Genomic DNA, 23891 nt, shown 5'->3' with positions numbered 1-23891 from the left:
TTCTAATACATATCAGCAATCTCAGCCAGCGCCCAAAACAGACCCACAAGTTAGTACACTCAAACACACACAGGCCCTCTGGTGCTCGGCCCCCTGAATACAGTGCTCTCCCACTGTATTCCTAACACTGGGAAGCCTGGGACACATAAGTGGGGGAGAAGACGAGGCCATGGTTAATCCAAGGTAAATAACTCATTCTCAGGCAATTAAGAGTTGATTCAAAGCACTAAATAGTCGCCACCCCCTTAATTTTTATTAGTCAAATCCTATGCCAAGGTAAGTCAAATCTGTAACTTTAATACACTTTTTTTTTTCCTACTTGCTTGAACCAAATCATTACTCACACTTGGCAAGTGAGGGAATGGTTCTCTGCCAGGCTAGCTCAAGGCCCACCACCACCACCCTACCATATAGCCTGTACTATACCACCCAGAGATATCTTGCCCACAAACCCAAGCAGCTTAGCACTCACCATAGGGATGGCCTGCTAACCACATGGAAGGGCTACCAGTCCGGGGTAGCCATGGGTGTGCAGCCAGGTGGGAAGCTGGGTCAGCGGACCAACGCCCAGAACCAGTCAGGGCTGGGCCCCCTGTCACCATGAGGTTAGGATTGAGGCCATTTGCAGCACAACCGGTGGGATGGATCCGAGCCAAGTCAGCTAATTCCTTGCTTTCTCTGGAGGTGAGAGAAGGAAGACAGAGGGAAATGGAGGACTTAGCATAATACTCAGGAGTGAGTGTGTGAGTGTGTGTGTGTGTGTGTGTGTGTGTGTGTGTGTTTTGCTTATCTATTTATATTTGCATGTCCGAGGAAACTTATACCCAGGAGTCTGTAAAGGAGCTCTAAATGGGGTCAGCAAACATAGACCTCCCTGAAACTTCTGACCTCTTTGTCAGGTAGAATCAGTCAGCAGCAAAAAGACCCTAGAGGCCAAATGCGGGAAGGACAATATGAAGAGCTAAATGGACAGGAATCGTTAAAAGGTGGAAAACAAGTATAGTAAGAGGAATATAACCCTGAAACATCTTGAGGAGCATATATGGCCAAAGGATTGGGCTCCTTGGGCAGATATACCGTTTTAATCCTACACTATACACAATAAAACCACTTATACAAAATGCTTTTCATTTTGCAAAACCTGTTGCCTATCCCCTATAAGACAGTAAGGAAGGTATTATCAAATGAGATGACGTATGTAAAGAGTGTGTGTGTGTGTAGAGATATATAGATAATACACCTTAATATATTCTTTTTCACTATATACTACATACACTACTGATCTATCGAGAGCTCTATGGAGTACACAAGGCACACATATATAAAGTGACATTGCGTATAGAGAGCCCTTTGTAAACCTTAAAGCCTGGAATGTTCTCCTGACTCCCCTTTGTTAAAAGAATCCTTTACTTCCTTCAAGACTCATCTCTACCTTCTATATCAAACCTTTCTTGATCCCCCCAGGTGCTAGCATCCTCCCTCCCCAAAATAATTTGTATTCATTGTGTATTTATTCTAAATATATATGTACACGATGTTTCTTCCAATCGAGTATAGCTTTTTGAGGGCAGGGACTGTTTCGTTTTGTCTTTGAATCCCCAGCCCCTAGCAAAATGTCTAACGTATGATTAATAAGTGCTTGCTGACTGAATGAATACCTCGATGTCAGTCAACGTTATGATTGGCATTTGATAGATAATGACACTGAGGCACAGAAAAGCTGGGTGGTTTACTGACTTCGGGTCACCGTGTTTCTGCAGCTAGTGGTAAGGCAGGACTAGAGTGGGAGTCTCGGATTCCCCAGCCCAAGACTCCTTCTTTATATTAGATTCACAGCTTACTGCTGTCATCAATGTCATTAAATGCATGCTGAGCACCTAAATATATGCAAAACCTCGAAAAAGGGGGTCAATATGTCAAGGACCCATGATCTTGTTGGTGCAGGAACTTATCTATCGAGGCAGATCAGTCTTAGAGGGCTGTCTTTGAGGGTTGCTCAAGATGTGCCCACAGTTACGGGATAAGTGTCAAAGGTAGTCCGCTCATGCCTTCCCAGCTTCCCATGCCCAGGGCCATCTCTACATTTCACCATCCTATTTCTCATAAGTTAGGTTTTAAAGATGATAAAAAATAACCATAGTGTCTGTATTCTGGGAGGCCACAACAGAGCTGGGTAGGAAGGAAAAGATAAACAGCAGCAATACGAATGGAAAGTGCCAGAGTAGCCTAGACGAGGCAACAGAACTCTCAGGAGAGAGGGAGTTGGAGTGGTCAAAGAAAGCCTCATCAGAGATGATGTGGGATTTATGCTGGGCCTTGAAGAGTGAGAAGGACAAGGATCTGAAGAAAGGAAGCAAGGGAATGCAAGGGAGCAAAGAGAAGGAAAGAGTACTGGGGAAGGTATGTTCCAGAGATAGTGAGCAGATGAGTCTGACTGGAGCATGGGACTACAAAGGGAGGGAGTGAAAGCCAAGACTGCTGAGGCAAGTTGGGGTGAGACTGTGGAAAGTCTAGGATGTGAGGCTATGAAATCTGAAGTCCATCCTATAGGCAGTCCTGAGGTTGTATATTAAGACAATTAATCTCCTACTGGTACATTGGATGAAATAAAGGTGGGCAGAGTGTAAAATTATAGGCAGAGAGAAGAATTATGAAAATAATGCAAAAATCTAAGTAGGGAAGGGTAGTTTTGAAAAAAAAAAAAAGACAGATGAGAGAGCCACGAGGGAAGAAGGGTGGACAAAATTTAGACTGCCAGATAGGGGAGATTGGGGGCAGGAGGTGGGGGAAGAGTGTGCAAGGACAGGGAATGACGAGTTCTGTTTGAAACAGGCTGAGTTGGTGTTGACAATGGGTCATCCCCATGGAATTGTCCAATACCAGTGATGTGGGACTGGAGCTCAGAAGAGCAGTCACATGTACGTGTCAGAGCCCTCCATGTACTACCAAAAGGCTCAAACCACTGAAATAGAAGAAACTGATGAGAGAGCACCCCGAGAGAGACATACAGGGAGTGAAAAGCATAGACTTGGAGAACGCTGACCTTCAGAGGGAGAGAGATGTGGAATGAAGGAGGAAGGCTGCAAAGTGGTTGCCATTCAAGGAGTCAGAAAAGGAGTACCTGGAGCTAGGATATGTCTGTTGTTCCCAAAGGCAGTTTGGTATAGTGGTTAGAGTCAACCTCAAAGTCAGAAAGACTTGAGTTCAACCTCCTGCATCTGACACATACTAGCTGTGTGACCTTGGACAAGTCTCTTAACCTCTCGGTGACTCAGGCATCTCTCTAAGGCTCTTGAGATGAAGAAGGCTAATAAAAAGTATAGAAAGCAAAAGTAAAAAAGCTCATCTGCACTGCAGGTTTTGCTCTCCAAGGCCCTAAACAAAGAGAGTCTAATCTCAAACTAACCTCAAGGGTGTCATGGCCTCTTACAAAAAAAAACCAATGGACAATGTGGCAAAACAGTCTGCAGATTCAAGTTATTCTTTTCCCTTTTATCTATACATACCCACTTATTCCCCTCCTGCTCCCCAAAGCTCCCAGGCCCCATGATGTTAATCCTTTCCTTCAAATCTCAGGGAATTAATTAGCTCCTTCCCCAAAAGCAGCCTGCCAAGAGTGGCGACCTCGAAGCACAGCTTGGAGTGAGACACTCTGGCCCCAGACAAAGAGGAGTCAAGAGATAGGAAACAAATGGGAGTCATGGAGATAGGGATGGAATGGGGGGGGGCGCCTTTCTCAGCCCCACAGCAAGGAAGGGGGCTGGTTCCGCCAGTGTTGGGACTCACCTGAGCAGCTTCTCTTGGTCCCGCTCCATGCGCCCTCCCCCCAGGAGGCGTTCTTCCCTGTGGCGGCCTCGGTCATCTCCGCAGTCCTCGTCTGAGCGACTGTGTCCTAAACAAGAAGACCAAACCAGTCAGTGAGGGCAGCCTGAAGAAGGGCTTCTTAGGGAGGAAGAAAACAGAGGTCAAAAGTCCTCTGCCTTGCCCTATCCCTGTTCCCTCCCCCTTGTCTCCATCCTTCCTTCATCTCTCCTCTTCACCCTGCTAATCTTCTTCATCCCAGATGGATGTGGGACCAGCCTGCCAATGTTTCTATTAGACAGTTTTAATCTATCAGGTTTCACAAGGCCAGACTTGGGGCAACACTTAGTTCCCTGGCCAGGTCTGGGAAGTACCAGTTTTGACACAAGTATTTGGCCAAACTCCGAGATGTCACTGTGGCACTGATAATGTCAAGCAAGATAAGAGTTGAGTTCTCCAATGGCATGTCAAAAAAAGAGTGGGATCATGGATTTAGACCTGGAAGGGAGCTTGGAGGTCATCTGGCCCAACTCCAACTTTACAGATGAGTGTACAAAGGCCATAGAAGGTTAAGCGGCTAGCCCCAGGTCACACAGACAGGCAGAGATCTGAACCTACATCTCGAGGCTCCAGATTCAGAGATCTTCCCACTGTGTCACTTCTGCCTCAAAGGAAGAGAGGTCAGAAGTTGAGATTATCCCAGAGAGCAGCTGGGCATTTGCCCTGTAGTCTTTGACAAAATTAATACTTTTCTAGGTGTAGGGAGGGAGTAGCAGTGGCCAGACATCCCTGGAAACTCAGACTTAGTGAGCTGGCATCATTTTTTTTTTTTGCCTGGCAATCTATGTAGAGATGATCCCACAACCAGGCTTGGATGGAATCTTCTATGTCAGGGGTTCTGAACTCAGGGTCCATGAACTTGTTTTTCAAAAATATTTTGATAACTGTATTTCAATAATTATAATCCTACATATTTATTTTATGCATTTAAAAACATTATTCTAGCAAACGCTTTTGAAAAGGGACAGGGTCAAAGGAGAAAATTAAATAAATGGGGGACAGGATAGGACGGAGGGAAATACAGTTAGTCTTTCACAACATGACTATTATGGAAGTGTTCTGCATAACTACACATGTATAACCTATATTGAATTGCTTGCCTTCTCAAGGAGGGGGAGTGGGAAGGGAAGAAGGGAGAAAATTTTGAACTCAAAGTTTTAAAAAACAAATTTTAAAAACTGTTTTTACATGCAACTGGGAAATAAGATATACAGGCAATGGGGGATCGAAATGTATCTTGCCCTACAAGAAAGTAAGGGGAGAGGGGATGGGGGAGAGTGGGGTGACAGAAGGGAGGGCAGACTGGGGAAAGAGGCCATCAGAATACATGTCATCTTGGGGCAGGGGGAGTGGAGAGATGGGGAGAAAATTTGTAACTCAAAATCTTATGGAAATGAATGTTTAAAATGAAAAATAAATAAATTAATCTTTAAAAAAAAATTATTCTGAGAAAAGGTCCATAGGCTTTACCAGAGTGCCAAAGGGGTCTATCACAAAAAATAAAAGTTAAGAACTCCAATTCTAGCCTAACCTGGCCATTAGGTTAAAGTTGTCATATACAGTAGTAATCACTTCTCACTCTTTACTTACACTCATACTCCAAATACAAAGGCTCCCCAAGTATTTCTTCAGTATCTTTACACAAGCTCTCCCTCCCAGTACACCTATCTTGTAGGAGAAGAGACTGAGGTTCAGAGGAAAAAAAAGAGGCTTGTCTGTCCTTAACAGGGGGCACAGATACTTCTTCTTTCCTCCCTTCTACCTTGCTAAGTTTCACCGTCATGGGTGAATGTGAGACCAGGCAAGAGGCAACTCTCTACCCAGCAATTTCCAATCAATCCCAACAGGCTTTGTGGGCCCAGGCTTGGAGTAAAGCGGCCAGAAGCATCAGAATCTTCAGAGCCCAGTCCCTCTGCGTATCACCGCACCTTGCCTTCTAGTCCCCAAGTTCCCTCCTTTCCCAGATCCAGACCCTGACTACCCTTAATCCTTCCTGGTGCTATCATAAAGTAAGGACATAGAATAAAGAGTGTCACCACTGTAACAGGCAAGGAGGGAAACAGATACAACCTATCTATGAACAACCCAAGATACATCAGTGAACAACAAAGATGGTTTTCTTAAAAGGAGAAATATGTTAATTGTCTTGAGGCTCCATATGTTTTAATTTACGTGTGGTTAATTACTTTTTCTCATGGTCTATTTCCCCAGGAATGCTAGAAAGGAGGCAGGGCTCGTGAGTACAAAAAGACACTAGCTGCTGGCACCGAGATGGGGCTTCCGCGCGCTCAGTTCTAGCCCTGGCCATGGCCGGGTTGGTGTGCCAAGTGGGCTCAAGCCTGGGCAGACAGGGGTGTCCCTGCGGTTCCACTGCCATCTGGAAGCCTCCTTTGACAGCCTTCCAGCTTGCCCTGCCCGTCCTGCTGTGGGTCTCTGGCTCTTGCCCACTCACTGCCCCAAGGAGGAGGATAGAAGACATCTCTCTTTATAAAAAAAAAAAAAAAATGCACCCATGGTGTGTGGCTCTACCCTAAGTCCTGAAATATCCCTGCCTGGGATAATGATGAGAGGGCACTAAGTTTATTCCAACCAGTTGACAAATAGCACAAAGGGACCGATTCAGAAGCAAGCTTTCCTCAGTTCCACAGCCTCTCTCTGGTGAGAAACCTCGGTGTCTCCGGTCAAAACCCTGCTGGGATAACCCAAGGGGGCAGAGGCCGAGCAAGACCCCCAGTGCCTGAGGAAACCAGGGGCTCCTTAAAGACCTCGCTGAGGCCATTTACCTCAGACTCCCCAGAGCTTCAGATTTCTCAGTCAATCCCAGCGGGGGCAGAGGTGGTTTGAAATGAATGTTGAATTGGAAAGCCAGGAGACCCCAGGTTCGTTCCCGCTTCTGCCTCCCACTGTGATCTTAGAAAAGTTGCTGCTCGGCTCAGTCTGTCTACTTGTCAAACGGGGAGACCAAAACGTGGCCCTGTCTGTCTCCCAGGAATAAGGTCTGGCTGGGCTGTCAGTCTATAAAGGGCCCTCTCCTCCTGGAGGAAAGTGCTAGAGATGTCATGTCATAACATTTCAGGGGTTTTGCACAGACTTCGAAAATCAACCCGATCTTAATCAAGGCAGAATACTTTGCTTCTGCTTTGTTTCTTCCCTCTTATGCCTGAGGGCCCCAAAAGGTTCACATATCAGAAGGAACCTGAGAGGACATGCAGTCCAACCCCTTCATTTTTGCAGATCAGAAAGAATCACTTCTTTTAAGTGATTTGCCAGTCACCCAAGTTAGTAAATAATAGTCTAGATTTGAACTCAGGTCCTCTAACTCCAAATCCTATGCCTTTTCCCCCAGCACCAAAGTGGTTTTCAACAGCTCACCGGCCTCTCTAACAGTGGTAGTACTTTTCACCAAATCAAACCAGAGAATTCCCATAAAGAGAGGATGGGGGAGGAAGTTTGAAGGAAATAGCCCTAGAGCACAGAACCTATGGCCCTCACATTGTCTGATTTTATCAGGGCTACAGCAATTATTTCTAAAAATACAGACTTCTGAATGACAGAAGCACTTCTAACTTTTCTCTAACAGCATTTTTCATGCATACAGTCATCATCATAAGCGATTCAAATGTGTTGATAGCAGAGTGGGTGGCAGCAGACTGTTTGAGCTGGCCTAGCAACTAGAACCTCATTATTATCATCTTGGGCTCGGCCCTAGATGGCAACTCTCTACTTAGATACCTGATCTCTCTGGGTAGGTCAATGGCCTGTGCTAGAATAGGGGGAAAAATTCCCTACCTCTAGTCCAACCTATCCACCTACTCTGACGACAGCAAGAACACTGGAGAGAGCAGCAGATTTGTCTTGGAAAGCGCACCTCCTGGGTTTGAATCCCAGCAGCATGTAAACTTGAATAAGGTCCTTAACTTTGGAAGGCCTCAGTTTCTTTACGCAGGAAATGATGGGGGTTGGGCCAGAAGAACTCTAAATTCCCTTAGGACATTATGGGCCTCTGATCTATTCCCAGTATCAGTTGATTTTTCTTTCTTCCCCTCAAGAACGACCACACTTTACCCATCACAAAATCATATGTCGTTAAGACCTAGAAATGACCACAGAAAACACATCTTGTCTGGTCTCTCCCCATTTTAAAGATGGGAAAATTTGTGGTCTCATAGCCAGGTATTGGTCGTTGAGCCAAGAATGGCACCTGGTCTATGGTTTTCCCCTTTAGTGTTCTTCCCAGCATACCGTGATAACCAAGAAGAAATGTCATCTTCTTTTTAAAAGGAAACTAATCCTCCCACTCCTACTCTCAACCATTTCAAGGGGATTCAAGCTAGCAAGCATTTATTAAATGCCTACCACATACAGACATTATACTCCCACTTGAATCTCCCAGAGAAGGGAATTCTCCAACTTCCCTGAGAATCTAACTCCCTTCCAGTCCATCTATTTTTTTTTCTATTTCAATTAACCTACATAAATACAATCTGGTAGGATCATTGAGGCATGGAATCAGCAACTCAGTGACTCTGGGGACCCACAGTCAAGTTACTGGGCAGTGGATGAAACGTGTCCTTCCCTTAATGGGATGGGTGCTACTGGTCACACAGTGGAAGGAGCCCTGGGCTTGGGGGTCAGGAAGACAGAGTTCAAATCCTGCCTCAGACACTTATTATCTGGGGCCCTGGGCAAGCTGCCCAATCTCTCAGCCTCAGCAAAAAATGAGAGGGTTGGAACTGATGACTTCAAAGGATCCTTCTAGCAGGATCTATGATCCTATAGGTAACACCACATACTATAAACTGCTCTTCCATAACCAAAGCAGGAATTTGAAAATGGATTGCTTGGGGTCTGGGCTACAGTGAGGAGCCAAAGAACAAAGTGTCTTTCTGCGGGAAATTAAGTGGCCCCAAGGAGACTCAACCCTTAATGGGTTGGCCTCATTAACACCAAGCTCAGATTAACAAGAGTTAACGAGCCCAGACAGCTGGCCAAATAGGGAAAGGCCCATAAATGTGGTGTTTTGGGGTTATGACAGGTAGTAGGCCTGAATGAGAAGAGCACACATTGGAAGCCATGGGGTCTAGCACCTAGTCTAGCTGTGTGACCCTTGGTAAGTCACTGCATTTCTTCAGGCCTCTGTTTCCTCATCTATAAAACTGAGAGAAATTAACAGAGCGATTATGAAGCTCAAGTAAGAGAATTCTGAAAAACAGAAAATGTCCCCCACAATATATGGTGGTATTATTCTGAAGGGTTCTGATGCCCAGGGCCTTCTATCTCCCAGCTTCTGCTTCCTTTCTGCCAAACCACCCACAGAGGGCTGAATGCCAATACCAACGGCTCAGTGGGAATGAGGTGGGGAAGGCAGCAGGTAGGCCTGACAGCTTCCCGACAACTCATCTGAGTGATAAAAAAATGGTCTTCTGGGCTAATTCCCCCAAAGAAAGGACCTCCTCTGGGATAAACGTCCAGACTCGCTAAATCCCAAAACGTTTACAAAAATAAAAATAAAAGGTGTGTGTGCACACTCTCAGATGGGGGAGGGAGGGAGGTCTTAGTAGATACCTTAAGCATCCATCAAATTAGCTGGCAGCCAAGAGGTTATACATGTAATATTAAACTTCTGAGTATTTTATCTCCGACTAATCTCTGCATGTTCAATGCTTGCTAACTTCACCAATAAACACATACTCCTTGCTCCAAGGTAGGCTTTTATTCCTATACCATTCAAATCCTTTCCCCCTCTTTTTTCTTCTTTAAAAAAAAAAAAAAAAAAAAAACACTTTTTTAATGATGGGGAAAGAGGAAGAAGTGCTACCATCTCAGAGCCCAAAAATTCAGATTGGGCCTGCTCCCAGTGAACTGCTCTTTCATTTCCTTACAAATCTTCCATGGAGCCTGCCAGCCTGGGATTTTCCCAATGCCAACCTTATTTGGGCCAGTGATATTATGGAAGATCCATTATTTATTGCAGGTTTAATTTTAAAGCTTCCACCATCTCCCCTTCACCACACCCCTGCCCCTCCCCTCCAACTCCCCCTTTTCCCACTCCCTGGGGCTGGGATGGCTCCCTCTGGTACAAACCGGTTATTGTCTCTATCTGTGAATGACCATTTTGTCCATATATAACGTGATGCGGGGAACTTGCATACAAAATTCAATCAATTATGCACAGAGGACAGGCTGAGGCCCGGTTTCCATGGCAACCAAGGCCTAGTACTAAATACTTGCATTTTACTAGCCAAATACTACAGATTAGTCATCTAAAGCCTGCTTTCTCTTTCTTAAAAGGTCTAAATATTCAAGCACTCTCCACTCCCAAGCAAGCAAGCTAATGTTATTACTAGACTCTTGGCACATGGGGAAAGGAAAAGGGGATGGGGGGAGGGAAGAGGAGGGGAGGGCCTGCTTCTGTTGCCAAGCCAATTTCATCGCTTAGCAACAGACCCAGAGGCCTGTTAGAATTCAACCCTTGTTTTCAGCCTCTGAGTTGGACTCAGTAAATTACATTTAATGCCTGGTGGGAGGGTCTGAGTGGCTGAATGGCTCTTACACACACAGTTCCCCCCTGTGCTGATGAGGAAGCCTAAGACAGCCTCTAGTTATGGCAGAGGGACTGAGAAAAATGGCTCCTGGGGCAAATATTTCAACTGGATGACCAACTGAATAAACATGTCCACGTCTGTCCTGAAAGAGGTTGGGAAAAGGCAAACCTCTCTCCCGTCCCCAACACACACACACACACACACACACACACACACACACACACACGTCCCCCATCCTTGCACCTGAAGGGGGGAGCCAGCAGGATTGTCATATGCTGCCAATGACAAGTTAGGGGCAGGTCTGTGTAAAGGAATAAGAGTTGAGTCATTTGGCTACCATAGCCAGGACTCTCCCACTTGGTCTCAGGCAGGACTGGACAATGGGACAGAGAATTCAGGAAGGTCTTGCTGGACTGCTAGGGAAGGGAGTAGAGCTACCAACACCAACAGAAGACATACTCCACTCATGTAGAATGCATTCTTTTCCCCTTCTCTAAAAAATCCCCCCAGACCTCAAAAGGCAAAGTTAAAACACAGTCCCAGAGCTGCTCCTAAGACCCCAGGATGACAGATTTAGAGCTGGAAAGGATCCTCAAGGTCATCTAGGCCAATCCTTTTGTTTTACAAATGAGGAAACTGAGTCCCAGAGAGATTTAAGTAGCTTGCGCAAGGTTACAAAGGCAGTAGATGCAGCACCATTTGAACCCAGAGTCAGAAGTGAACTTTCAGCTGAAGAGTTTTACCCTTTGGGTGGGTGAGGGAGAAAAGAGATACACTACTTCCCTAATAAGGAAAGGCAAGAAATTATTTTAATCCCAAATCATTAGGGCTCCCTTTCCTTCTTCCTAATTCCTACTTCATTTAAGCATTTCAGCTACATTCAGCCCTTGGGGAGTAGGAGCTACATTGGAATGCTCTGTCCAAGTTCTTCTGTTGGGGTTTTATGGGGCTACATGAGGGCCCTCTAAAGTTTGACCCTAACAGCCAGTATTGAGTTTAGTATTACCCAAGAGGACAGGAAACCAGAAAGGGGTGGCCCAAGGGCTGGGGGGGAGAGGAGGTTGTTTCTTAATCTAGAATTCAAAGATCCTGTCCATGAACAGATTTCTGGGGGTCCATGAACTTGGATGGGGGTGAAACGGCATCTTTCTTTTTGGTAACTTCTAACTGGTTTAGCATTTCTTTCCCTTATTAATTTTTTAAAAATTATTCTGAGAAAGGGCCCATAGGTATCATGGGACTGTCTAAGGGATCCCTGACATAGAAAAGTTAAGAAGTTTGGCCTGGGGCACATGAGAAAAGCTACAGAGATGAATGACAAGGACAGCACAATTCATTCCCCATGGAGTCCAGAAATAACAGTAATACCATAAACCCTCCACGGACTGATACTATATTGTGCCATCTAAATGACTTTGGGAGCAGGTCCCACCAAGCTGGGAAGACTTTAAGGAAAGTCAGAGACCTGGGCGTAAATCATGATTCCCTGCTGAAGGGAAGTGGTGAACTTCAGGTATGAAATAGGGCATGTGCTGTTGGACATCACCAATGTGTTTGTTTTACTTAACAATCCTTTGTTACAAGGTGGGACGGAGAGGAAAGAGAGGTACATCAACGGAAAGTGAGTGTGGTTTTTTTTAAGCATCAATAAAGTAAGTAGTAAAGGTGTTTGGGGTTTTTTTTAAGCATAAGCAACAATCCTAGTGACCTACTATGTTGCGTGCCTGACCCGCTTGGTCAAGTGTAGAGAGGTGGTAACCAGATAATCATTTTTCCCCTAAGGGAAGTCATGTACCAAGGCCTATGCCTCTATATGGTTGGCAATCTTTATTAGTGAAGAAAGTCCCCACACCAAAAAAATATGGAACTTAGAATGGAAGTCCATAATGGCCAGTTCTTATGATAAAAATAACACACTATCGACCTGTTAGCCATGATGGAACATTCACTTTGTGATGTTTCCCCAGAAAGAGGGATAGGTTTGCATCAATGCATCCATATTTTCTCCTTGGATTCCCTCAAAAATCTCCAACTTGTGACTCAGGGCATCTAGGAAGGCTAAGGTTAACCTATACAGTGGCCACTTAAAAAGAGACTGAAGCTAACAGGGAATTAAGACCACAACTTTATCCTAATTAACAAGATGTTTCCAAGTCCCTCCCTGAGCTGCCAGATAAAATCACTCCTACTCCCCAAGGGCTGAAAAGCTTCTCTCAGTTTTCCAAGTAGAACATCCCTGGGGTCCTGATAAATCTGGGCTGGAGGGAGAAGGGTGAAAACTACCTGACAGAATTCAGAAGAATTATGTAGCTGTCTCCTTTCTCTCAGTAGAGAGGTGGTAGCCTGCAGGTGCAGAAGGAGGCAGATATTTTCCAGACATAGTCAATGTGTTTTTTCTTGATTTGGTAGAAGGATTGGGGGGAGGGGGAGGGCAGAAGAGAGTGCCAAGGAAAATAATAGATCTATAAAAAGAAAAAAGCATCAATAAAACTTTTTAAAAGTTTAAAATAAGAAAAAGAATTTAAAAAAAGAAAACCTCACAGAACTGAAGTTACCTTTGCCTTTTCCTTCTCCTCTCCTTGGCTTTACAGCACTGACCACATCCACCCATTTCTGATCTTCCCTCCCACCTGGGCTTCCTTCCATTAACTCTCCTTGGGCTTCTAATAACACTTCTTTCTCTCTGGTGTCCTTTACTGATTCCTCCTCCAGAGAATTCTAACCACTACAGCCTCCCTCTACCACTCTCTCCCCAACCTCCCCTCTTCCCCCCTCCCTCAAAACATAGGACAGATTAATCTCCCAGCAGCCAAATATACCTCTCTGGTTCCTTCCTTTGCCCCAACATTGTCCACTTCAAGTCAGAAATTTCTTGGCTCTGGCCTCCATTCTATCCCAGTCAATGTTTAATTTCTCACAATCCAGCCCTGTGAACCTTTGCCAGAAATTCCTAGCCCTCAATCAGGGAAGAATGGTGGGAAGTAGATGAGAAAATCCTCTCTCTCTTACTTCTCACCTAACTCAAATTGCTACCCACCATGGTCAAGTGGCTGGCTATTTTTAGGACTGTGTATTGCAGTTATATGGATGGATCTAATGGAGAGACAGTCTTGACTAAACTGATTCTAAGTTCAGCCAAACAATTGGTCTGAAAGGCTTTTGGGGTTCCCCCCCCTGAACTGTATAACTGATTCAACTAGGTTTTTTTTTCCCCCGTAATGAAAAAAGTACCACAGGCCTAGGGCCCCCTCTCACTCCTTTTCATACCACAGGTTTCTAAGCCCTCCCCAACACACAACCAACCACCCGCCTCCCTAGCCATTTAGAGGATCACTGATTTGGAATTCAAAGGTACCCCAAAGGCCCCAGAATCCAACACCCTCATTACTAAGATGAGGAATCTCAGACCCAGGGAAATAAGAGACTTTCCAAACTCACACAGGTAATAGGCACCTGGAGCAGGGTTTGAACCCATCCACTCTGACCCTATAACCAGTGCTGGTTTTTACCACTGAACACTGCCTCCCCAGGCCAGGCATCAAGGTGGTTCAACGGATAAAGCACTGGGCCTCAAGTAAAGAAAACCTGAGTTCAAATCCAGACTGAGACATTTGATCACCATGTGAAGCCAGGCAAGTCAGCACCTACCTCCCGAGGTTACTATGAGGGATAATATTTGTAAAGCGATTTGTAAACCTTAAATCTCCATAGAAAGGGCAGCATTTTTTTTTTCAAAAGTTTCTCTAGTTTCTACCCTAGCCGTGTCCTTGTCTGCCAGGGCTGAACTTCTGCCCTAGAACCAAGGAGACTCGAAGGAAGGCCCGAAGACGAAGCGACGGAAATCGAAATGCTACGCTTGCCACTATTCCTGCGAGACTGGACCCCCCCTCCCCGCTTTTCCTCCTGGGAGCTCTCCGTCTCGCTTGTCTTGTTTTTCTTATTTAGACCGTGAGTAGAAAGCGTGTCTCGCGCTATGTTTTGAATGGTACCAAGGACATGGCTGGCGCTCAATTAAATATTAAATAACACTGAAAGTCAGAGGAAATTTGCCTTAAAGAGGAACTGCCTCTCGTGGAGAAGCAGCGATATTTTGACAAAATGGCCATCTGATCAGATGAAAGCAGGGGCTTCTTCTACCTGAAAGCAAGTTAATTAATGAGCCCCACAGTTTAGCTGACTAAGACAATTATAAGACAATTAGATTTAGCAAATCCTGAGCTTCAGGATATCAATAATTAAATATAGGGCAGAAGGTAGAAATCCAGTAACGATTTCTCCTGCTTAGTTAATATTCGCAGGGTGCTTTACAATTTGAAAATATTATACTATTTTATTCTCACAACATTCTTGGGAAATAAGTGCTAGAAACTGAGGCAGGCAGGGGAAGTGACTTGCCCACAGACACACAGCTCATCCGTGTCTGAGGCTGGATCTGAGCTTGGGTCTTGCTAACTCTGAGTCTAACATTGTAGCCAATGCAGCAATTAGCTGCTCTCTTTCCAGTATGACTGACAAGCCTCATGACGGCAAATGTTAACTAATGACAAATACCCCCACCCCAAAAGAATGAGGAAACATGAGTCTCAACCCAAAGTTTTATCCCCAGTCATTAGCTGAGAAAAGGAATATTACAGGGAGGAGAGGAAGTGAGGGACGCAGAAAGGGAAGAAAAGGGACAGGAAAAGACAAGGAGATGGGGAGGACAAAAGATCGGAAGAAAGGCCAGGAGAAGGTTAAGGTATCAAGACTGGGGCTCTCAGCTAGAGCATTGGACCTGGAATCAGGAAGACCTAAGCTCAAATCTGGCTTCAGACCCTCGCTAGCTGTGTGATCCAGGGCAAGACACTTCACCATTCATTGTCTGCCTCGTTCTCTTCAACTGTAGAACAGTCATCACCATAGCACCTAACTCCCAGGACTGTTGTAAGGATAAAGTGTGATAATATTGATAAACCACTTTGAAAACCTTAAAGTGTCACATAAATGCTAGCTACCACTATTTTGATAACTGTATTCTGATATCTTTGGTTTCCTCTGGAGTCCTATACATTTTATTTTATGCATTTAAAAATATTGCTTTGAGAAAGCAGCTCATGTGTATATATATACATGCATATGTGTGTGCATATATACATAGATATGTGTGTACACGTGTGCATAGGCATGTATATATACATGCATGTGTGTACTGTATATATATAGATTTACGTGTATCTATAGATGTGTGTATATATACATAGATATTATGTATGTGTGTACACACACACACACACACACACACACACACCCTGATACATGTATGGACATGTATACATAGGCACTGTATATGTGTATGTATACACATACATATATATATATATATACATATGCGAGCGTATATATACACACAAGTACATATATACGCCAACAGGGTCCTCGACTAAAAAAAAGATTAAGAACCCTAAACTAAAAAGAGGGGGAGAGGAAATATTTGAGGAATGGAGGAAAAGAAAGTTTGGAATGAGCAAAATTTTAAAGTGCATTTATTGAGTATTAATAACAACAGCTAATATTTACTTGCCACTTACTATGTGCCAGGCACTGTGCTAAGGAAGAAAGTGAGAAGGTCAGGGAAGGGAAGAGGAAAAATTACAGAAAAGGAACACAAAGCTATTAGCTGGTGCTTACGGCACCTCTGACCCCATAAACTCCTCATTTTCCTGACAGGAAACTGATTCCCCCCAAATGAGCTTTCCAGCAGGCAGATGAGCTCTGGAAAGAATAACTGAAAGGTTAGGTAGGGCGAGAGTGTTCCTCTGGATCAATCAGGCCCACCGTGAGCCAGAACTGCTGGAAGGGGTGTGTGGGTAGGGTTGGGAGTGGGGGGGTAGATGGCTAGTAGCAAGGGGTACCCTTTAAGTAACCGGATTGATTTCCTCTTCTTATTGTTGCTTTCTTTAAAGAATGACGGACAATCCACTCTGGATTTCTGCAGTATTAGGGGGGAGCTCTTAAAGGAGCTAAGCCAACAACATTGCATAATGAAAAATAATCTAATGATACTGAGTTCCATTAAACTGAAGCTTTTATGTATAGCCAAGGTATTTCCATGCCCCATGATATGAATGGTTACAATGAATTCTGAACTAGGAATAAGTCAGGATACCATGCTACATCCTTAGTCCAGGCCTGCACTGGCCACTTACAGCGCACAGGCTACTTGGGGCACACCAAAGGATTTCCTCTACATACAAAGGATATTTTCCTCTACAGTTTTCGCTGGCCACCTGAACTCCTTTGGCGTGCCCAGGGGCCACAGTTTGTGCAGGCCTATCTTAGTCCCTCCCTCAGTCTTTGTGTGGTGGTTCAGTCATGTCTGACTCCCTGTGACCCCATTTGAGATTTTCTTAGCAAAGATACTGGAGTGGTTTGCCATTTCCTTCTCCAGCTCATTTTACAGATGTGAAAATTGAGGCAAACAGGGTTAAACGACTTGTCCAGGGTCATACAACTAGTATGTGTCTGAGGCCACACTTGAACTCAGGTCTTCCTGTCTCCAGACCCAGCCCTCTATCTACTGCGCCACCTTGCTGCCCTCCTTTGACCTTAGCCATTCTCTATAAGTGACTGACTATATTGTGTTTATGTAGTGAGGGAGGTCCTCACAGGTTCCACCACAAAGAGGCATCTCCCCTTCACCCCTCATCCTCCCAACCCAAACTTCAAACAGAGAACCTTACAGATGAAAGGGATCTCAAAAGTATCTATTTCAACCAATAACCTCCCAAAAAATCCACCCAAAACTTCAAATCACAATATGATAGGAAAATGATACCAGTGCTTAAAAGAGGAAATGGCTAGATATTAAAATGTTCCCATGAGACTGGCGTGGCACAGGCCTGCAGGCCCTGTTCCCAGCAAGACTGGAGCTGATGATCATTCGAGTTAGGTCGCTCTGAGCTGCTGTGAAGTGAGTTAATCTAGTTTCTGCACTGTCTGGCACCAAAATGGTGAATTCTCAGGATAGGGGTGAGAGACTGATCTAAGAAAGGGCAAATCAGCCTAGATCAGGAAAAAGGAGTGGGCTAAAGCTTCCACGATGATCAACAGGGGGACTGGACCAGTGAATGGTCACTGATCTTCCGGCCTGAGCAAGATGGAGGCCAAATCTCTAAGGAAAAAATAAGGTTTTCCTGTACTATCTTTTCCTACCCTCTCTATCCTCACTGAAACAAGGACATCTCTCCCCAATTTATCTTAGAAAGTCTGGGCTTCGATCCTATAGAATGAATACAAAAACATACTGGATAAGAAGACAGCCAACCTTGAAAACAGGAAGACCTAGATTCAAATCCCCCTTCTGACACATATTGTCTGTGTGACCATGGGCAAGTCACTTAATTTCTCAGTGTCCCAGACTACTCTCAAAGACTATAAATTGCAGAGCAAGTGCTGATTTATGCTTGTGGAGGGAGTCTCCTCAACTGGAGGTCCTCTATGTGAAATCACAGATATTCTAACCTCCATCAGATTCCTATCTCCCACTTCAACAAAACCATTTGGGTGCCCCCAGGGAATCTGTTATAAAGGGATCTGACCGGTATTCAAGTCATCCTCTCCATATCCTAGGAGGATTAGCCTTAGAGTTCCCTACAAATTCCTGAATCCTGGATCCTCATAAACTGAGGTGGCATGGAGGAGAGAGGGCCAATTAACAGCAACAGACTTCTTGGCCAGGATCTGAGGAAGGAGCCTGGTTTGCATTTTTTCCTCTATCTGGTGCTTAATCTGCCAGTCAAATCTCCTTTTCCTAGCCAACTCTTCCCCTTTCGGCCTACCGTACTACCCATCTCTCCTATTCCTGCCTCTTAGGAATAGCGGCCACCACATTTCAACAAAGGAGGGAAAAAACAAACAAACAAACAAAAGGCACTGGGAACTATGACAGTCAACTTATTAAATTACCAAAAAATGTGAAAGCAGACCGAGTATCAGACTGTCATCCTAACCCATGGAGAGAAAGTGCATGTCTTGGCACAAGGTACATGACAAATACTTGACACCACAAACCCTAAAATCTCAAAGGCAGAGGCCTTCTCTGGGGGATATTTTTTGGCCCCTCACTTCCTACTTAAGCTGTGGTTATAGAATTAAGAGTTATTTCCATTTAAGAGCAGAGAGACTAAGATACAGAGCATTAAATGACTTGCCCAAAGTCACCAGGACTAGAACTCAGGGCTCTTTGGTTTTGTCCTGAATGGTCTTTCCACTAGACCAAAACACCTCCCTCCATCACACCTCACTGTCCCAACACGGGCCTTAGGATCCCTCGATACAAACCAAGTTCCCAAATACAGGCATGTATTTTTTTTTTTGCTTTGCTTCTCCCCCACTCCGTATTTGTATCATTTCCCTCGGTTTCTAATTCATCCTCTCCAGGTCATGGCGTGCCAAGGGAAAAACATAGACATACGGAGACTGAGGCTGAGACCAAGGGCGGCAGTGCTGAATTCAAGGGACTTGGGTTTTGAGGTTCAAAACCTTCCCCCCACCTTCCCCCACCACTTATTTCCTGCTCCCTCGGGCAAATCACTTAATTCCTATGGGTCTCAATTTCTCCATCTATAAAATAAAGGTGTTCAACTAATTGGAGTCTGAGGTTCTTTCTAGCCCTACACCTATGATCATAGTGATGTAATCCTAGGCAGAGAATCAGAGACATAAAGGGAAAATCAGACAAAGGATAAAACACTAGAGACAAACGAAAGGAAGAGGGATGGGAAGATTCCGGTAGCTGGAGAGAGTTAGGTCTTTGCCCCATCCTGGGTCCTACCTTTGATGTTGCTCAGGGATAAAGAACGATCCTGGTCAGCCAGGCCGGGCCCCAGCTTACTGCCGCTGTTGTCCTTCTGGCGGGCCACCGCCACTGCGATTCCCACAGGGGGGTGCCTTACTTCCACCTCACCCTGTGACCCAATACTCTCCCGCCCGAAGGACTTGGCACTTTCCGGCCTCTCAGGGTCCCTCTTTAGCTGCTTGCCACCTTGGTGGGAGAGCAGCTGCTGGACCTTAGCGGTACCTAGCTGTGAAGGGTCTAGTTTCATGTTGCCCAGTCCGCCAAAAGGGCTCTTCTTGCCACTGCCGGGTCGGGCAGAGGCCTCCTTGGCAAAGCTGCCGCTGTATTTGATGAGGCTCTGCATGGCAGAGCCTTCACTGTGAGAAACTGGATGGAGGTCCCCACCACCCCGGGGACCTCCCACCACTGACACTCGCTGCAGCCCACTGGGGTCCAAATAGCCCTTCTTCGCCACCTCCTCCTCCACTCGGCTCACATGATTATGCTGAGCAGCCAGCACCGCCATCTGAGTGGTGGCAAAGTTGCCCATCTCAAAGGGCTTCCACTTCTGCTCAGGGGGCAGCTTGAGCTGGCTGGTGTCCGGGTGCTGACGGGAAGGGTCCAGGGTGCCATAGACCTTGGCCGCCTCCTTGGCACCCGCCCTGGAGAAGCGTTCCCGCTCGCACGCCCGGTGCTCAACCTCTGGCTTCAGCAAGTCCTTGGAGGGGAGGTAGTCCCTGCTCTCTGGGGACCCCAGCCCAGGCCGGCTCTGGAAGGGCTCAGATGTCACATGCCGCTTCAGCACCAAGGAGTTGGCCCGGATGACCGAGTTCTTCTCCCTCAGCACCTCTGCCCTCCTGGCGTCGCCCGGGCAAGGGAAGTCCTGGGGCAGGAGGGCACGCGAGAGGTCAGCCAGGCCCCTCTCCAATGGGGGCTGTAGCACCTCCACTTTGCTCACCTCTTTTTCCTTAGCCTTGGTGTCCCGGGCCTGTGAAGCAATCTGGATGGGACCCATCCTTTCATCATAGGCCTCAACTGAAGGCACGAAGGTGGGGGCGATGACTTTGTGCTCCCGGCCCGGCTCTTTGGCCGGGGGAAAGATAGTGTACATGTTGGAATGGACGGGCTGGGGGGGGAATGTCACTGCAGAAGAGGAAGAAGAAGAAGAGGGGGTCATTTTCCCTGGCTGGGCAGGGTGCGGAGAGGGGCAGGTACATGAGATGTGCAAAGTGGTAATGGCAGGGATGACAGCCTCGCCCCTTTTCATTCTGTCCAGGTGGCCGTGGACCGCAGGCCTCATGTTCTCATCGTGCGGGGCGGGATCCTTACTACAACAGTCCTGCTCTGTACCCAGAACCTTCAGCAAAGGGTCTCCTCCGCCATTGCAATTGCTCAGGGAGGATGTCTGTAGGGGGTTTTTGGATTTGGGCTCTCCACTTCCTAAACCCCGGTGGCCCACGTGCTCAGCCAGGAAAGGGGAGAGCCGGTCACTCATCTTAGCAGCCCGCTCTAGCCCGCTCAGTCTCCGTTCCCCTTCAGGCTTGGCATCCTGAGTCAGGTCCACGACGCTTCGAGGCCGTGGCTCCTCCTTGGCCTTGCCGTCCCTCTTGCTGAAGGGTGGTGGCAAGTCCCCCCTACATGCCCGTTCTTTGCTGTGCTCCTTTGTGGCACCCTCCCGGGAGCTTTTGGGAAGGTGGCTGAGCTCCTTGTCCCGAAGCAGGGAGGCCGATGAGTGGCCGGCCGGTGTCCTAGACACAGGGTTCTGGGGGTGCAAGGCCACCTGGCCCGGTAGATAGAATCCATCTGCAAAACAGGAGGAAAGTAGTGAGTCGCCCCTATCTCAAAGCTTAAACCAGCTTCTCCCTTCCAAGCAGCAGCATCATCCATACCAAGAATGCAAGATCAAGAAGAGGACAACTTGACAAAGGTTGAATATTCCAGAGGATCGACCCGCCTCCTGAAAAAGGAGACCATGGGCTCAAAATGCATACTGTGAGAGACATTTTTGGAATAGGCCAATGGGGGGATTTGCTTTGCATGACTGCTTATTTGTCAAAGCAAATTTGGGTTTCCTCTTGCTTTCCCTTTTTATTTTCTTGGTTCAATGGTGGGGGAGTAAGACAGAAAAAATAAAAGTTTGTTAATTGAAAAATAAAATGAAATTAGGATATTTTTTTAAAAAGAAAAAAAGGTCAAATAGTCTAGCTTAGGGGTGGGGAGCCTGTGACCTCGAGGCCACACAGGGCCTCAAGTTTTACAGAACAAATTCTTTTAGTAAGGGGATTTGTTCTGTGAAGTTTGGACTCAGTCAAAGGGCCACACTTGAGGGCCTAGAGGGCCACGTGCGGCCTCCAGGCCACATCTTCCCCACCCCTGGTCTAGCCTGCCAGGCTTTCACCTGGGGTGAGAATTATTTTCACCCTGGGCTGAGAATAAAAAAGTTCAAATTTACCATTTCAAAATGTGACTTTATCTCAGGCCCAATTAGAGAAAACTCAAGAAATATCAGGATGGAAGAAAGCAGCCTTCCAGATCCATTCTGCCCCTCCCCCCTTCCCCTGCCCCCAGTACTCATCAAAAATACAGGAGATTCCATTTGGTCTCGGTGAAACCAAGCCATCTCTCTTGTCCCCCTAGGGATGGGTCTGCCTAACCCAAGCGGGCAAAACAAAGAGGCCGGGCTGAATGAAAGGGGCAATGGTGTGCTCCTGACACTGTAGACAGAGGAATTTCCAAGGCCAGAACTTAGCACCCACAGCCACAGCCACAGCCACAATCCCCAAGGTAATATGAGATCAGACACACTCAGCTACCTGCACCTCATCCTGGTCTTAAAACAAATCCAAAGGTTATCATCTCCTTGCCGGACAATGCTAACTCCTGGGCCACAATCTTATGTTTTTTCATACCATCATGATACTTTGTGGCATCCTGAAGATACCTTTGGTACGTGATGGACCAGGCTCCTTCACTCTCTTCTGCCAATTTTTCACCCAAGGTGTAGGGGAGGAGGGAGGTACATAGACTGAAGGTGATGTAGTTTTGATGAATGGGGATGGGGGCGGGGTGGGGGGGGGGGGAGACAGGACCCACAGGAAGAGGGATAGTGCATCCCTACCTGTGTATATGTGTATGTACATATGTATGTATTCAATCAAGTCATCCTTACATTAAACAAATATTCACTCTCAAAATGTAGAAAACAATGTAGATTGTGTGTGTGTGTGTGTGTGTGTGTACACGTGTGCATGTGTGTGTAACCAAGTGTAAACAACAGAGATACACAGCGAAGCAGAGAGCTGGAAAGACACCTAAGGATTTTGTCAGTGTATAAAATGTGTCTAGGATGAAGTTAGAAAGCTAGACCTTCAGATACTGGAGAGATAGGAAAAGGTCAGGTGAAGCACGTGTCCTACGTATGTACGGGTGCAGAGATATAGATATGATGGGTATTGGTATCTACTGGTGTATCCCAGGTAGGAAACAGAGAAACACCAAACAAAGCTATAAGAACTCTGGCCCTTTTGTGGAGGGTCTGGAATTTGGCTCTGCCCAAGCCAAGGGGTTAAGGCAGGCCTTGAGGCCACATGTAGCCCTCTAGGTCCTCAAGTTCAGCCCTTTGACTAAATCCAAACGTGTGGCCTCAAGGCTGCAAGTTCCCCAGCCCTGGGTTAGTGAATCCCTTGGATCAATCTCTCTTTTATGTAATATCAACTGTTAGGGCTGAGGGGAAAGAAGAGGAAAGCAGGGCAAGTATCCTTGAGAACTGGGAAGAGCCAGGCTACAAAAGGAAGCTGGCCTAAAAATCCCCCCCTCCCCCACCACGGAACCCTGTGATGGTGATCCCTCCCCTTACTGACATAACCACTCTGAGATCTCACCATCCTTCCTTCCCTGGCTCCCACCCACCACGTGTACGTAACAAGGAGAAACTGGCATTAACAAAGAGAGGGACATAGGGAGGGCAGGAGGGAAGCATCTTGCCAATCCCCGCAAAGGCAGAGGGAAGCTGCCATGTGGGAAGAAGAGGAGAAAGGGGGAGCCGAAGCATATGTCTGCTGTGTGCAGACAGCCGGCACCCAGCTCCCAACAACCCGCCCACACACGCTGACCTTTCGGAGAGTCAAAGAGGCCCGGCTGCCCCAGCTGGGCCAGAAGGGGACTGCCGCTGTTGGGGGGCTCCAGGTGGCTCAGGGGAATATACGAAGGGTACAGCCCATTAGGCAGATGGGAAAAGCCTGAAAAACAGAAAGAGGAAACATGTTTTAAGAACAGCACGCTAGCAATTTTTTCTTTTGAAACACAGAATTGCAGACTGTTTTGGCTGGCAACCCCAAATGCCAGATGAGGCAACTGCTAGATTTGGCGCCATCTTTACTTAAACACGAGGCCTTCCGTAACATGGCAGGCCCCAGAGTGACCCAGCCCCTCCAACCCTTTCGCATCCCTCCAGACCAGAGGAAGAGGGCTTGGAATCTCCACCTCCCAAGACAGGATCGAGATCAGGAAAACAACAGATTAAGAAGGAGGTGTGGTACAGTAGTCAAGTGAACTGGGTTCTAGCTTCAACTCTGCGCTTGACTAACTAGCATGATGGGCCTCCATCTCCACATTTGGAAGACTTCAGAGACAGGGTGGTAGGGTGATAAAAATCCTGGAGTCAGAAGATC

At 46.4% G+C, this 23891-nt stretch overlaps 1 protein-coding gene across 4 annotated transcripts in view; it reads right to left on the bottom strand.

The window, feature by feature from the left end:
* The window catches only part of TNRC18 (trinucleotide repeat containing 18), a 153099-nt gene that overhangs the window by 62183 nt on the left and 67025 nt on the right, over positions 1–23891 (bottom strand). For all 4 annotated transcript variants that reach the window (XM_036741224.1, XM_036741225.1, XM_036741226.1 and 1 more), the window contains 4 exons: positions 23334–23459; positions 19219–21024; positions 3787–3892; positions 473–678 (listed from right to left, as the gene is read on the bottom strand). In XM_036741224.1, the coding sequence (XP_036597119.1) occupies positions 473–678; positions 3787–3892; positions 19219–21024; positions 23334–23459 (2244 nt within the window). The remainder of the gene's footprint in view (positions 1–472; positions 679–3786; positions 3893–19218; positions 21025–23333; positions 23460–23891) is intronic.

This window comes from Trichosurus vulpecula, chromosome 1 (genome assembly GCF_011100635.1).
Source record: "Trichosurus vulpecula isolate mTriVul1 chromosome 1, mTriVul1.pri, whole genome shotgun sequence".
Lineage (NCBI taxonomy): Eukaryota > Metazoa > Chordata > Mammalia > Diprotodontia > Phalangeridae > Trichosurus > Trichosurus vulpecula.
Note: the sequence above shows the minus strand (reverse complement) of the source record. Positions and strands in the feature narration are given on the sequence as shown.